Source organism: Coenobita brevimanus, chromosome 114 (assembly GCF_032717465.1).
Source record: "Coenobita brevimanus isolate Jiangsu-jjx chromosome 114, ASM3271746v2, whole genome shotgun sequence".
Taxonomy (NCBI): Eukaryota; Metazoa; Arthropoda; class Malacostraca; order Decapoda; family Coenobitidae; genus Coenobita; species Coenobita brevimanus.
This window is the reverse complement of record NC_137067.1, coordinates 7,655,452-7,672,994: the sequence shown is the minus strand read 5'-3', so window position 1 is coordinate 7,672,994 and position 17,543 is coordinate 7,655,452. Positions and strand designations below refer to the sequence as shown.

The 17,543-nt window shown below is 43.6% G+C and overlaps 1 protein-coding gene across 1 annotated transcript in view; it reads right to left on the bottom strand.

Annotated features, from left to right (window-relative positions):
* Positions 1–17,543, bottom strand: part of LOC145418401 (acid ceramidase-like) — a 219,021-nt gene that overhangs the window by 77,694 nt on the left and 123,784 nt on the right. Inside the window, exon 8 of the mRNA XM_080286805.1 lies at positions 13,711–13,805. Coding sequence (XP_080142931.1) covers positions 13,711–13,805 — 95 coding nt within the window. The remainder of the gene's footprint in view (positions 1–13,710; positions 13,806–17,543) is intronic.

Here is a 17,543-nt window from a genome sequence, read left to right as displayed (position 1 = left end):
TAACTCTCAACTCTTCCACTGTAAACCTAGCCCCTCCCCAGGCCTCGCACTCAGGGGCTCACCGCACATCCACCTAATCATTGCTATTTCTGTATGTTTGAGCCTGCAAATATCCTCTTCCTTTATTGCCAGGTATCACTACCATAAAGCATTACACTCCTAACACATGCCGCACACAAAGATCCCTTAGCATGAAGGGATAGCCCTCTCAACGTCAGGAGAGGCAACAGCTCCCTGACCATCTTCCAACCACTCCTCATTCTAGCCACAGAGCAAGGTCCAGTCCTGCCTCCAGCACATAACATGTCTCCCAGACAACAAAACTCATCAACACATTCAAGAGACTCACCAGCAAGTTCATATCCTTTCACGCCTGGCAATCTTGACATGCTCTCCCAGACTCACCACATGCAAGAAATCAGCATTATCTCACAATCTACTTCTAATACAACTACATCTCTTATGCACCCACTTATCACAGCACAGCACAAGATGGAATTACTTCCCATGCCCTTGTGGCAAATCACACATGGCCACTCCCCGTACATTGACAGTAACGCCCCCAGCCCTAGATACCATCATTTTTGTTTCATCTGCATTTACTCTCAAGCCCTAGTGCCCCACACCATCTCTTCACTTCCTATATCTTTCCTCCACCTCCCTTTCATTCTCTGCAATCAACACCAAATCATCAGCATATAACATCTCCCACGGAAGTCCATTTCTGAAGTCACATGAGAGGGCTTCGTTTGTTTCACGTTTAGTTTCATTTTTGAAGGCTCCAACATGCTTGCATGCGTTGGCCTTGGTCACCTAATGGCAGTTCTCCATGCTGCTTGATCTATGGCAGCCTCCCTGTTCAGGTCCTTAACCCTAAGGTCACACTTAATGACCTCGTCCCACGTCTTTCTTGGCCTACCCCTCGCAACCCCACCCCCAATATTAATACTTCTCGCCTTTTGCACCCAATTATCATCCCCCATCCTCTCCACATGTCCAAACCATCTCAATCTACCTCTCCTCATCACAACACCAATACACTCCAGTCCCATCCTACCTCTCAACTCTTCCATCGTAAACCCAACTACCCCCCCAGGTCTTGCACACAGGGATGCACTGCACATCCACCTAATCATTGTCATTTCTGTATGTCTGAGCTTGCAAATATCCTCTTCCTTTACCGCCCAGGTCTCACTACCATACAGCATCACACTCCTAACACATGCTGCATACAAAGATCCCTTAGCACATAGGGATAGTCCTCTCAATGTCAGGAGAGGCAAGAGCTCCCTGAACTTCTTCCAACCACTTCTCACCCTAGCCAAAGAGCTAGCTCCAGCCCCACCTTCAGCACATAACATGTCTCCCAAGTAACAAAACTCTTCCACACAGTCAAGAGACTCACCAGCAAGTTCAATCCTTTCACGCCTGACAATCTCTACCTGCTCTCCCCGACATGCTGCACACATAAAATCAGCATTATCTTGCAGTCTACCTCTAATACCACTACATCTCTTGTGCACCCATTTATCACACACAAGATGGAATTACTTCCCACGCCCTTGTGGCAGATTGCACGTGGCCACTCTCCCTTTTCTTTTGACTGTACCACCACCAACCCTAGATATCATCACTTTTGTTTTATCTGCATTTACCCTTAAGCCCTTGTGCCCCATACCATCTCTCCACTTCCTAAATATTTCTTTCACCTCCCGTTCATTCTCTGCAATCAACACCAAATCATCAGAGTACACCATCTCCCACGGGAATCCATTTCTGAAGTCAAGTGAGAGGGCTTCAAGTACCATTATAAACAACATGGGAGTCAAAACTGACCCCTGATGGACACAAACATTCACGGAAAACTCATCACTCAAATCTCCATTCACTCTTATCTGGGTGCGAGCACCCACATGCTGTACATGGCCATAACCACCCTAACCAGCCACTCCTCCAACTCAAGCTTTCTCAATGCCCACTTCACCACCTCACTAGGGACTCTGCCAAAGGCCTTTTCCTAATCAACAAAAACAATATACAGATCCTTTTTCTTTCCAATATATTTTTCCTGCAGCTGCTGAACAATGAATATGGCATCAGTGGTCCCCCTGCCTGGCATAAACCCAAACTGCATCTCATCAATATTCACTCTTTCTCTAATTATACCTTCTAGAACTTTCTCCATTACCTTCATTATCTGATCTAAAAGCTTTATACCTCTATAATTTCCTCTTTCCAGGGCATCGCCCTTCCCTTTGTACGCATTTACAATTACACTCTTCAGCCAATCATCTGGGACAACACACTCATATAATTTATAATCATTTGTAACAGGTCAGTGACTAACCTAACCCCTACATCTCCTGAGGCCTTCAACATTTCAGCAGTCAACCCAGACACACCTGCTGCCTTCCCCACCTGCATCCTGCCTATTGCCTCACTCACAGTAGCAACATCAATCAAAGGCCAAGGGCCAAACACTGGATCTGGCTCCAAACCTTCCCTGTCCCAGCGAAACTCTTCATTCAACAACTGGCTATAATGCTCTCTCCATGCATCTTTAATATCCCCACTGTTCACCACTACCCTTCCTTCATCACTCTTCACACACTGCTCACCTATAATATCCCAATTATCCCTCATTATCTGATTTGCCACCTTAAATATAATATTTTTCCTTTCCATATGATTTAGGTTATCAAGTAAAAGTCTCTGTGACTCAGACTTCGCCCTGTATACCTCTCTTCAAGCCCTACGCTTGGCAGTCAAGTATTTCTCCTTGGTAACACCCTTCTTCCATTCTCGGAAAAGCCTTTGTTTCTCCTTAACTATAGCTTCTACACCCTCATCCCACCACCAAGTTACTTTATGTCTTGGTGGAATCTCTCGTCCAACTGCATATTACATCAGTAACTCTCAAGGGGTTGTTCTTGAGGGCTTTGTACTGTTCATTAGCGCCTCTGTCTACGGCTCCCTGTTCAGCCACCACTCTCCTCATCTCGCTATAGAAAGCATCCCTTACTGCTTGGTTTTCCAGCTTCCAAATTTTCCTCCTAGGTACATAAGTCCTCTTTTTCATCACTCGTTCTTTAACTACCATGTCAGAAATCAATAGTTTGTGCTGCTGCATACACTCTTCGCTTCCTATAACTTTAACCTCCCTCACTAACCTCCCATCAGCCCTCCTGACCAGAAAATAATCTATCTGACTGCTATTTCCCCCAGACTCGTACATAATCAACCTACACTCTCTTTTCATAAAATGTGTGTTGCACACAATCATGTTCATTGCCTCCCCAAACTTGAGTATCCTTTCCCCTTCCCCATTCCTTATATCATATGCACATCCTCCATGTACTCCTTCTTAACCTTGAGCTGCTTCACCTACATGATCATTTAAGTCCCCTCCCAAAACCACTACCTCATCATCCCTAATACAACCTACTAAACATATTAAGTCATCCCAAAATCTAGCCTTCTCTACCACGTCCAAACCTGCCCATGGAGCATATGCTGATATAATTGTAGTCATCATTCAACCGAACAAAATTTTCACTACCAATATCCTATTGCTTACCGTCATAACATTCATAACATATTTCACCCATTTCTCCACAACCAACACACCTACACCCCCATATCTGTCTGTCCCCCCCTGTACCAGACTTCCTGCAAACATGGAACATCCACCCACCTCCTACTGAATGACTCAACGACATCCCCTGCTCTTCCCCTCAAACTTCCTACATTCCAGGAATCCACTCTCATCCCCCTGGGTGATTTAATGTCCTCAGGCTTGCTTTGAAGCTTACTCTTGTATTCCGTCATAGCTGGTAATAATAAAGGGGGTAGACATACCACAGGCCCCACTCACTGCACAGTCCCAGGTCCAGGCAATGGATCTGAAACCCCTAGCCCACCAGCTTACCACTGGCTGTGGTAGTGGCCTTGGGGCATCCTGCCAGGACAGCTGCAGGGACACCCTCCAAGCGCGCCTTGGCACTGGAACTGCCCCGCCATTATGCACCCACTGATAGGGCAGCCGCCTAGGGCACTGCTCCCAGGTTTGGGCCCCTCTCTACTGGGTGGAAGGGCAGCCTGGGAACCGCAATGCCCTGTACCCTCTAGCACAGGTTCGAGCTCCATCTCGCCCTGGACTCATGACCTACGCCAGCGGAACCCCCGTCACGCTGCCCCCCCCCCCAAAAAAAAGTCCGCCACTAGGTAGTGAGGGCAAAGTTTTCTGGCCGCATGCCATTGCTGGCATCAACCCCTGTAATGTAGTGGGATACGTTGTGTGAAATGTAAAGCGCATGTGGTGTAGTGCATAAGACAGTTAGAGGAAATGTTTGGGAGAGTATGTTGGTCTGTTCTCCATGTTACTGTCACACTGAAAAGGTCAGCAAAGGGGGATGGTTAGGTAGCTAGTGAAACAGGAACTCCAGCCCTCCCTATCACCAGCATTCCCATTCCCCTCGAGAGTACAACCCTGTTTGGCCCGTGCTACAGCCTCCTCCCACCAAGTACCATTATAAACAAGGGGCTTAAGAGTGATCTCTGATGCACACAAACATTCACGGAAAACTCATCATTAAAATCCCCATTCACCCTTACCTAGGTGCGAGCACCCACACACATGGCCATAACCACCCTAACCAGCCACTTCTCAATCCCAAGCTTTCTCTTTGCCCACTACACCACCTTTCTAGGGACTCTGTCAAAGGCCTCTTCCTAATCAACAAAAACAAAGTAAAGTTCCCTTTTCTTTCCTATATATTTTTCCTGCAGCTGTCAAACAATGAATATGGCATCAGTGGTCCCTTTGCGTGACATAAACTCAAACTGCATCTCATCAATATTCACTCTTTCTTTAATCATACCTTCTAGAACTCTCTCCATTTTCTTCATTAACTGGTCCAAAAGCTTTATGAACAGTACAGAGCCCTCAAGAACAATTTCTTGAGAGTTACTGATGTAACATGCGGCTGGACAAGAGGACCACCAAGACATAAAGTAACTTCGTGGTGGGATGAGGGTGTAGAAGCTGCAATTAAGGAGAAAAGAAGGCTTTTCCGGGAATGGAAGAAGGGTGGTAACAAAGAGGAATATTTGGCTGCCAAGCGTAGGGCTAGGAGAGAGGTATACAGGGCAAAGTCTGAGTCAGAGACAATTACTTGATAACCTAAATCATGGGGAAAGGAAAAATATATTTAGGGTGGCAGGTCAGGTGAAGAGGGATAATTGGGATATCATAGGTGAGCAGTGTGTGAAGAATGATGAAGGAAGGGTAGTGGTGAACAGTGAGGATATTAAAGATGCATGGAGAGAGCATTATAACCGGTTGTTGAATGAGGAGTTTGACTGGGACAGGGAAGGTTTGGAGCCAGCAGATCCAGTGTCTGGCCCTTGGCCTTTGATTGATACTGCTACTGTGAGTGAGGCAATAGGCAGGATGAGGGTGGGGAAGGCAGCAGGTGTGTCTGGATTGACTGCCGAAATGTTGAAGGCCTCAGGCGATATAGGGGTGAGTTTAGTCACTGACCTGATAAATAGGATTATTTATGAGTGTGTTGTCCCAGATGATTGGCTGAAGAGTGTAATTGTAAATGTGTATAAAGGGAAGGGTGATGCCCTGGAAAGAGGGAATTATAGAGGTATAAAGCTTTTAGATCAGATAATGAAGGTAATGGAGAGAGTTTTAGAAGGTATGATTAGAGAAAGAGTGAATATTGATGAGATGCAGTTTGGGTTTATGCCAGGTAGGGGGACCACTGATGCCATATTCATTGTTCGACAGCTTCAGGAAAAAAATATTGGTAGGAGAAGCGATCTTTATTTTGTTTTTGTTGATTTGGAAAAGGCCTTTGACAGAGTCCCTAGAGAGGTGGTGAAGTGGGCAATGAGAAAGCTTGGCTTGGAGGAGTGGCTGGTTAGGGTGGTTATGGCCATGTATGTGGGTGCTCACACCCAGGTGAGAGTGAATGGAGATTTGGTGATGAGTTTTCCGTGAATGTTGGTGTGCATCAGGGGTCAGTCTTGAGTCCCATGTTGTTTATCATGGTACTTGAAGCCCTTTCAAGTGACTTTAGAAACGGACTCCCGTGGGAGTTGTTGTATGCTGATGATTTGGTGTTGATTGCAGAGAATGAAAGGGAGGCAGAGGAAAGGTTTAGGAAGTGGAGAGATGGTATGGGGGCAAAAGGGTTTAAGGGTAAATGCAGATAAAACAAAAGTGATGATATCTAGGGTTGGTGGCGGTACTGTCAAATAGGCGAGGGAGAGTGGCCATGTGCAGTTTGCCACAAGGGCGTGGGAAGTAATTCCATCTTGTGCGGTGTGTGTGATAAATGGGTGCATAAGAGATGTAGTGGTATCAGAGGTAGACTGCGAGATAATGCTGATTTTATGTGTACGGCGTGCCGGGGTGAGCAGGTGGAGATCGTCAGACGTGAAAGAATTGAACTTGCTGGTGAATCTCTTGAGTGTGTGGAAGAGTTTTGTTATTTAGGAGACATGTTGTGTGCTGGAGGTGGGGCTGGAGCTAGCTCTGTGGCTAGGGTGAGAAGTGGTTGGAAGAAGTTCAGGGAGCTCTTGCCTCTCCTGACATTGAGGGGGCTCTCCCTACGTGCTAAGGGGTCTTTGTATGCAGCGTGTGTTAGGAGTGTAATGCTGTATGGCAGTGAGACCTGGGCAGTGAAAGAGGAAGACATTCGCCGGCTCAGACGTACAGAAATGACAATGATTAGGTGGATGTGCAGTGTGTCCTTGCGTCCAAGGCCTGGAGGGGCTGGGTTTACAATGGAAGAGTTGAGAGGTAGGATGGGACTGGAGTGTATTGGTGTTGTGATGAGGAGAGGTAGATTGAGGTGGTTTGGACATGTGGAGAGGATGGGGGATGATAGTTGGGTGAGGAAGGTGAGAAGTGTTAATATTGGGGGTGGGGTTATGAGGGGTAGACCGAGAAAGACATGGGACGAGGTCATTAAGTGTGACCTTAGGGTTAAGGGACTGAACAGGGAGGCTGCAATGGATCGTGCAGCATGGAGAGCCGCCATTAGGTGACCAAGGCCGACACATGCAAGCATGTTGGAGCCTTTAAAAACGAAAACGAAAAAACGAAAACGAATTTCCTGTTTCAATTTCCGGTGTCAAGTGGGGTTGGTGGAGGATTAGTGCCCCTCCCTGTAAAACAATGAACTCTAAGCCGTTGGCCACCCCGTTTGGGATACATGGCGTCTGGCAATGAATGAATGAAGGGCATCACTCTTTCCCTTGTACACATTTACAGTTACACTCTTCAGCCAATCATCTGGGACAACACACCCATATATATATGTATTTTTCATAACAGTTACTAACCCCACTCCAAAATATCCTAAGGCTTTCAACATATCAGCAGTCAACCAAGACACACTTGCTGCCCTCCCCACTTGCATCCTGCTTATTGCCCTGCTCACAATAGCAGCATCAATCAAAGGCCAAGGACCAGACACTGGACATGCTGGCTCCAAACCTTCCCTGTCCCAGTCAAACTCCTCATTCAACAACCGGTTGTAGTGCTCTCCAGGCGTCTTTGATATCCCCACTGTTCACCACTACCTTTCCTTTATCATTCTTCACACACTGCTCACCTATGATATCCCTCTTCTCCTTTTCATCTGATTTGTCACCTTAAATATCATATTCTTCCTTGCCACACTATTTAGGTTACCAAGTACAAGTCTATGAGACTCAGATTTTGCTGTGTAAACCTCTTTTTTTAGCCCTACACTTGGCAGCCAAGCATTCCTCTTTGTTACCACCCTTCTTCCATTCCTGGAAAAGCCTTCTTTTCTCCTTAACTGCAGCTTCTACACCCTCATCTGACCACCATCAAGTTACTCTATGTCCTGGAGGGCCCTTTGTCCAACCACACTGAATCAGTAACTCTCAAGAGGTTGTTCTTGAGGGCTCTGCAATGTTCATTAACACTTCTGTCAATGCCTCCCTGTTCAGCCACCACTCTACTCATGTCACTATAGATGGCAAACTGAAACACAAGGAAGGAATCAAGAAGCTGAAAATAGAAGGAAAGGTCTACAAAGATGCAGTAATGCAACCTGAAATAATGAACAGAAGTTTCAAATCAGTTTTCACTAAAGAAAGTTATTTTGTGGAGAGGGAGGGAGTGACTAGAAATGTAGTGTTAAAAGATATAAAAGTGGAAGTGCAGGAAGTGTATAAAAAATTGGAATCTCATGATGTAAAGAAGGCCCCAGGGCCTTAGAGGAGATACTAAAGGAATTAAGAGAACAACTGGCAGACAAGATTCAATGTTTAATTATGTGTTCTCTGGAAGAAGGGAAAGTGCCCCAGGAACATAAAACGGCCAATGTGGTACCAATTACAAAGGAGGGAATAAGGAAGAACCTACAAAGAAGGGAATAAGGAAGAACCCCTGAATTATAGACCAGCGTCCCTGACCAGCATGGTCGCAAAACTGTGCGAGAGAATACTGAAAGACAGAGGGATAAAATATCTGGAGGAGATGGACATTTTGGCAGAAATCCAGTTTGGATTCAGAAATAGAAGGTCGTGTGTCTCTAATCTGTTGAGCTTCTCTTCTACTCAAGGGCAACTGATGTGCTAAAGGAGAAAGATAGTTTGGCAGACTGTGTGTACTCAGATCTGCAGAAAGTCTTCAACAGGGTACCCCATAGCAACTAATGTGGAAACTGGAGCACATAGGAGGACTGAAGGAGAACCTCTTAGAGTGGATGAGAGACTTTACGAGAGACAGACAGATGAGGACAGTAATAAAAGACATGTCAGGATGGAAAGAAGTAACAAGTGGAGTCCCGCAGGGCTTGGTGCTGGCGCCTGCAATGTTCCTGATTTACATAAATGATCTGGTGGATGGAATGAACAGTTCTGGAAGACTGTTTGCAGATAATGCAAAGATCATAAGGAAAGTAGAAGCTGAAGAGAACTGTATAATGGTGCAAGAAGACCTGTACAGGATTTAAGATTGGAGCTGGGTATGGGAAATGAAATTCAATGCAGAAAAATGCAACATACTGGAAATGAGTAAAAGTTCCAAGACGCCATTAGTGAATTATTCGATGGAAAATGAACCAATCAAAAAAGCAAGAGAAGGACCTGGGAGTGTTGGTCCAGGATAATTTGTCACCCGAAAAACACATTAACAAGATTGTCAGAGAGACATATAAACTCCTGACAAACATAACTGTGGCATTTCATTACATGGATGAGGTGATGAAAATATTGATAGTGGCTATGATCCACCCTAGGTTGGAATATGTGGCAGAGGTGTGGTCACAACATAAAGATATAAACAAGATCAAGAGAATACAAACAACATCAACCACAACAGTCCCAAGCCTGGCAGATCAGTCGTACAAGGAAAGACTAGAAAAACTTGGTCTGCCTTCCTTAGAATAAAGAAGAGAGAGGGGCACCAAGATTGCGGTGTTCAGGGCCATAATGGGTGTAGACAAACCTGACAGAGAAGATCTGCTTGTATGGGATGGGGGAGCAACAAGAGGACATGGAAAGAAACTGAAAAAGACAAGTTGCTTGAAGGATATCAGGAAATACAGTTCTCCATATATAGTAGATGCACTGACCTGTGGAATAGCCTAGACAAAGAGATCATCCAGTCCAAAAACTTAAATGAGTTTAAAGCTAAGTTTGACCGGCTGAGACACGGAGATAGGACCCCCAAAGCGTAGCTTACATCCCGTACATCACAACTAGGTACAGTAATCCCTGTAATAACCGGATGACCAATTCCCAGACACCCCAGTATCCGGGCATTTTGGGCCCAGGCCTTCGGAACCCAAAAATGGCCAAAAAACATAAAAAAGCAAAGAAAATCTGACATTTTTTTCAACCATTCTTTGAACTTGGCGCGCAGCAAAGAACAGCTGTGTTTTCACATATTGTAGGGCAGCCCCCTGCTCTCCCCTCCCCAGTCTCATGAGAAAAATAGAAACACATGGAATAAAAGGAAATACCCAAAAATGGTTACAAGACTGGCTTTCAGACCAAAAACAGTGAGTTGTGATAAACGGAAAGGAATCCAAATGGCATTATGTGATCAGCGGCGTTCCCCAAGGCTCAGTACTTGGACCGTTACTATTTATTATCTATATAAATGATATTGATGAGGGTCTAAACTGTAAAGTATCCAAATTTGCAGATGATACTAAAATAACCAGTAAAGTCACTTCAAAATTACAGTGGCAGCAGTTACAAAATGACCTTAATACTTTAGCAAGCTGGGCAGAAAAATGACAAATGAAATTCAACACAGAAAAATGTAAAGTACTTCATATTGGAAGTAACAACGTCCATGCGAATTACAAAATGAACAATATTCAGCTATCAAGTACAGACAATGAAAAGGATCTTGGTGTGATAATATCAAATGAACTAAAACCAAGCAAGCAATGTACCAAGGCAGTTAAAATTGCAAACAAGCTGGTGGGTTTTATTGGAAGAACTTTCGAGTTTAAATCGGAAAAAGTCATACTTGCCTTGTACAAGTCGCTAGTGCGCCCCCATCTTGAGTATTGTGTGCAATTCTGGTCTCCGTACTACAGAAAGGACATTGAAAAATTGGAGAAAATTCAGCAAAGAATCACAAAAATGATACCACGACTTAGAAACAAACCATATGAGGAACGCCTTGAAGAACTTAAATTATTTAGCCTAACGAAGCGCAGGTTAAGAGGGGACCTTATTGAAGTTTTCAAAATCATGAAGGGATATGACAACTTAGACATGAATAAATATTTTGATACAGACCGGTCGAGTCAAACCAGAAGTAATGGCTGCAAAATTATGGGAAAGCGATTCAAATCCCACGAAGCAAAATACTTCTTTAACAGAGTTGTAAATATCTGGAACAGATGTCTCAACTGAGACATTCAAAAACAAATTAGACAAGTATTTGCACGAGAATCCTCAGCTGACTCTTTTTCTGTCTGAATAACTTGCTTTTATAGCTACAGTACATGTAAGTTCATGCCCCTTTTGTCTACAAGACATCCTTTAAACAACGTATCCATACATAGTGTCGCGTCACGTCATTATACATTTTTCAATTTATTCGATGCAAACAAAGCAATATAAGCACAGATTAGGATCTGCACAGATAACCCTGAGTTAACGGTCACTACTCTTACTTTCGACCTGTGATGGGCTGTGGATCACTGAGGGTCCCTGTTAGTCAAGTGACCACCATCAGGATTTTTTTAACGTACCAGGGGTCACTGCTTCAGGATGAAACTTGTGTACTTGTCCCACATGGGAGAGTTCCTTGTCTCAGTGGAGCGAACGGAGCTAGGGCCTGATTGACTGCTGCCTACCTTAAAAGCACCAGGCAAGGCTGCCGCACCATCCCTAAACATCCACACTGTGCAGTGTGTAGCTTCCAAGTTATGTCCACAGACTTCCCATTAACTCAATGTACCGGTTTATAATGTCATGCCGTAACTATTATATTATTTGTTTACTTTCTCTTTCAGGTTACTCAATCGGGTAGCTTATAGATAAAGTATTATAGAATGTGACTTTTTCTTTCCAGTGTTTCCTATAAAATTTCCATGTCAGTTTTTCCATGCTGCATGGTGGTTTTTCTCACTTTTTCCTGGAGGGTTTGGTGGTGGGGGTAGCCTTCTTGCTTTACTATCCTTATCCTTCAGCACGTAGAGTTAGATCTCGTAGTCATAGTTTTCTTTGTAACAAGCAGCCTCGAAAGGACCATAAGGTCTGTTGCTGTTTGCTTTCCTGTGTAATCCCGTGTAACTACTGTTCTGACTAAACGCTCATCACAAAGGCTGCTGCATGTGCTCATTTTTGTGAATGAACAGTGAATAAACTGCAATGCCTCACCACTAGACCACATGGGAATTTACAGTGTTGTGCAGTGTTAAGAAAATAGAATTCAGAGTGCAAAGGATTAAGTGCAAAGTGCAAACTGACGTGTTGCAAGTTATTGGCGTGGCGCAAGTAAGAACAGAATGTGCAGTGTTAAACAGTTATACTGTAATTCACAGTGCAAAAGATTAAGTGCAGCATAACACTGGATTACTGTACGTGCTTCAAGAGCATTTTCACCACTGCCAGAGCCTTAGAGGAGGTGGGTTAATCTTCGCAACAGCCACGGATGTGTTGTAAGTACCCTGTACACTGCTAAATATTTTCCATACTCGTTTCTAATTCCTCATTCTCTGGTTCCTTTTCATTTATTTCATGTTTTCTGTCCCTTATTAGTGTGAATAGGGTCTTAAATAGGTGTTATGCATGTCTGGTAGGGAGTTATGTAGGTGGTTTTTTGAGTTAGGCTGGGTTAGGGTCCATAAGTACCTGTCCAGGAGGCATTTTCCCAATTCCTGGACAAACTCAGTTTCCAAACATGCCTTTGGCTCTATTACATCGGTTATTGGAGGGATTACTGTAAATACAATCATCCCCATGCTCCTCCACATCCTGCAGAAAGCGGCATCAGTCTCTGGGTGACCAGCATCGTGAAAGGGGCCATAAATAGAGCATTTATTGAGAAAGAACCATTTAGACCTAGCTGTATATTGTTGTGTACAACTGTACAGCGACATGAAGCTCTATATTTAACAATCTTTGTTCAGTAAAACCCACAATGCCTGGGAAATTTCCAAACAGCATGGTGTTAGGGTTTAACCCGTCACGTCCCGAGGTTTTCAGCACCTCCGACATCCCCCAGTCCCGAGGTATTTTCGAATTTTTTTTTTTTTGGCTAAAACCTTCGCTTTTGGTGAGAAACATCGAAAATTCATAGAGAAATCGCTCACCTGAGGTTTAAAGTGCCCAATCCAGGTAGGAGTTCCTCCTTACCTGAGTGGGTTTTCTAACATGCTGGCACCAAAGAAAACGAGTTCTATGGGAGGGTAACTATTTTATCCACTCATAAACGGTATTTATTTATTTACTTGGTACGAATGTATATGTAGTATGACAGTATATTGGTTTTCAAGCAGTAATAAAGGCATTATAAGCATTGTTTCACTCACTAACTAATCACCATACCTGACCTATTTTTGCCACACTACCTGATCATTATTTCTGGCTGTTTCTTCTTCTAATGCTATGTAAACATTGTCCTCCACATTGTCATCGATTGGGGAATCACTCTGGCCCTGAATAACTTTACTAGCCAGGTCACTGGTAACAGGTCCTTTGCCAAGACAATGGCGTGAGGGGGGGAGGGGGGAGGTTATGCAGTGTAAGGCATTGTCCCTGCTTGGTATCTTGTACAGGAATAGAGGAAGGTGTCCCGTGTATACATACGAAAAATCACGTGCAAAAATTGAAAATTGTGCAAATTAGGTACCTTGCAATTGCACGACGTACTGGTACGTCGCCGGGACTGGCAAATGCAAATCGTGGTGACGTACCCATACGTCGTCGGGACGGGGCGGGTTAATGAACTATCAGCTCCAACGTCAAGGGTCTGGTACCAATTGGTTCAATATATCGAGGGTGTCTCGAATTCTTTTTTGCAATGAAATCAACAGTAAGCTGCTGGAGTGCTATTTTTTTAAGTTCCTGTACTGTCTATATAGCTGAATAGCCATTTTCTCTCAATTTACAGTAGCAGTTTTATAAAGTTATATAAGTTTTGGTATACTATACATTCTTTACTCATACAAACAACATTTTATTACACACCTTTGATCATGATCACCAAAGAGGACCCACTCCAAAATACCCATGAAGCCTCCGGTGAATCCAAATCTCTTGTCCAGGGAAAAGCTAAATGCACCCTGTAAATAAACCAAACCTTTTGTTACACTTACCATGCATGTATAAAGGGTGATGTATAGGTTATGACAAGTATAAGGTGTGACATTTAATGATGGTGTGACATGTCTGTGGCACAACATGTATATGTTAAGACATGCATATGATGATATATAAGGTGTGAGGTGTATCCTCACCCTGCCCTAGGGTGGGAAAAGAGGTCTGGATGATGATGATGATGATGATGATGATGATGATGATGATGATGATGATGATGATGATGATGATTATGATGATGACGATGATGATGATGATGTGAGGTGTATGGTCTGGTATGAGCATGTGTTGGTGGAGTAAAGTGAGGTAGTCTGTTGATGATTAATGTATTACTGGAGAGGAATGAATGACTGCCTATCAACCTGAAGTGTGCATATGTCAAGTTTATGCTTTAGATGGTGAAGGTGAAACTGATTACTGAATATACATCTTGTGCTGTACAGTATATGACACATGACAGGCATGGAAGAAAAGGAGTCTTGGGACCAACTAAATAGGAGAGAATACATGCCAAAGAGTTATGGAGTGTTTATTGGAGATATCAAAGCAAGGGGTGACTATTGTTTTTTAATTATGGAATGAATTATTCTGCACATCAGGGAAAATGAAAAAAGATAATGGCTGAAGGACAAACCAAAATAGGAAGCTATCCATTAGTAATCTGTAAGTGAGGTGGGGGCACTCACCAGCCACTCACTTGATGTAGTGCTACTTTGGGTGTCTGCCCTTCCCTTTCCTCCTTCCTTCCTCTTCTGTCTTTCTTTCCTTCACTCTTTCCTCTTCCTTCTGCCTATGGGTGACTTTACACTCCCTCTTCTGTCTTTCTTTCCTTCATTCTTTCCTCTTCCTTCTGCCTATTGGTGATTCTACACTGAGTGACAAGCCAAATGGTTTCCTGTATTCCAGGAAACCATTTACCACTCTGGGTGGTAACCATATAACCAAATTATGGTGCCTGGTGGCTTAGTGGGTAATTAAGGCACTCCAGTCGGATTGAGCCTGTGGGGTTTATTGCTCACGTAATGCCACTCAGGGATGAGTGAGGTTGGTCACTCTCATCTTAAATGTCAGGACCAATTTGCCTATCCCTGGGCTCCTACACTCCTCATGGGGTAAAATAGGATTGGATGATGGATGGATGGTTATCATTATTTTTGTTATTATTATTATTATTATTATTATTATTATTATTACTATTATTATTTGGAAAGGGGAGACAGAATGAGACACAAGGGTTTGAGAGCAAATATGGATAAAACAAAAGTGATATCTAGGGCTGGAGGTGGTATTGTCAAAGCAAAAGGGAAAGTGGCTGTGTGCATATTGCCACAAGGGTGTGGGAAGTATGGTAACTCCATTTTGTGCAGTATTTGTGAAAAGTGGAATAAGAGATGTAGTAGTATGAGGGGTTGACTGCGAAATAATGCAAATTTCATGTGTGTGGTGTGTTGGAGAAAGCATTTAGACATCATTATGCATGAAAGGACTAATCTTGCGGGTGAGTCTCTTGAGCGTGTGGAAGAATTTTTTTATTTGGGGGGAATGTTATGTGCTGGAAGTTTTGCTCCCAAGATGAAGTCACAATTACTTCTCCTTGCCTGGGATACACAATGCCACCATGAGTAGGTGCCCTCTAGTGCCAAATAATCTAATATTCCTCTGGAACTCCACATTTCTCCTCTTTACAATGTCGCCTCTTGCCCTGTGTCTCTCCTCCTCTTCCCAGCTTCTCCCTCCATTCTCTCTCCCTCCTACTCCCCATATTATTTCCTATTACCTCTCCCCCTCCTCTCTCATGTCCCTCTCTCTTAACCTTCCATCACCTCAGTGCTATCTTCTACCACCATCCCATCCCCCACTCTCCCTTGTATTCCCCCACCATTTGTCTTACTACTTACCCTTTCCCCTCATTCCATCTCATTCTTACTCATATAATACAGCTATCTCCTTTCTGTCACTTCTCCATCTCTCTCATTTTGCTTGTCATCTATGTTTCTCCCCTCGCTTTCTTCCTCTTCTTACTCCCTCACCCTTTTCCACCTCTTAACACCATCCTTTCCTCCTTTCACTGCATCATTTCTCTCAGTTCCTCACCCTTTGCCTAACCTCCTCCCTCCTCTCCTTCATCTCCTTTTCCTTGCCTTACCCTTGGATGGAGCATTACAACCGGCTGTTGAATAATGAGTTTGACAAGAACATGGAAACTCAAGAGATGGCAGATCCATTAGCCTTTGTTTAATACTGGTACCATGGGCAAGGCAACTGACAGAATGAAGATGGTGGGTGTGTCTTGATTAACTCTTCAGATGCTGAAGGCCTCCAGAGGTACGGGAAAGGGTATAGCTACTGATTTTTAAAATTCTTTCAATTATGAGTGTGTTGCTCCAGAAGACTGGTTGTAGAGTGTGACTGTAAATGTGTATAAGGAGAAGAATGATGCCTTGGAAAGAGCAAATTACAGAGACATAAACCTTTTGAACCAGATAATGAAGATAATAGAGAGTTCTGGAAGGTATGATAAGGGATGGAGGAATACTGATGTGATGCAGTTTAGGTTTAGGCCAAGCAATGGGAAAACTGATGCATATATTCAATGTCTGACCACATCAGGAAAATAATATAGAATGGATGATAGAGTTGTACTTCAATTTTGCTGATCAGGGAGGTGGCAAAGAAAAAAAAAAAATGCTTGGCATTGAGAAATGATTAGTTGGAGAAGTTATGGTAATGTATGGGGGTGTTCACACCGAGGTGGGAGTGAATGGAGTTTTAGTGATGAAATTTCTGTCAATGTTGTTGTGCATCAGGGGTCCATTTTAAGCCCCTTATTATTTATCATGACACTTGAAGCTCTCTCATGAGACATAAGAATTGGACTCCCATGGGAAGTGCTGCATGATGATAATTTGGTGTTGATCATGAAGCATATCTATAAGTGGTGAGATGGAACACGGCACAAGGTTTGGACTGGAAAATGCTGATAAAAAAAAGTTAGATATCTAAGTCAGGTGGAGGTACTATTGATGCAAGGGGAGGGTGCCAATGTGCAGTTTGCCATAAAGGAGCAGGAAATAACTCCATTTTGTGCAGTGTCTGAAATAAGAGGGTGCACAAGAGATGTAGTGGTATTAGAAGTCGGCTGCAAGATAGTGCTGCTTTTGAATGTGCAGTATGTAGAAGAAAGCATAAAGAAGCGGAGGCAGAACAGGATTATCTTGCTGGAAAGTCTCCTGAGCGTGTGGAGGAGTACTGTTATTTAGCGGACATGTGCTGGAGGTGGGGCTGAAGCTAGCTTGACTGCAAAGGTAAGGAGTGGTTGGAAGAAATGTAGGAAGATGCTGCCTTTCCTGACAGTGAGAGGACTCTCCCTCCATGCTATGGGGTCCATGTACACAGAAAATGTTAGGAGTGTAATGCTGTATGGTAATAAAACTTAGGCAGTGCAGGAGGAATATATTTGTAGACTCAAACATATAGAGATGAAAATGATTTGATGAATGTGCAGTGCATCAATGAATGGCAGGCCTAAGAGGGTTTGGAATGTGAATGATGAGTTGAGAGGAACAAGAGTACATGAATGTATTAATCTTGTGATAAAATGTAGACTGAGATGGCTTGGGTATGTGGAGATGAAGGATGCCTACTGGGTGCAGTGGATGCAAAGTCTGAATGATGGGGGTGGAGTTGCAAGGGACAGACTTAAA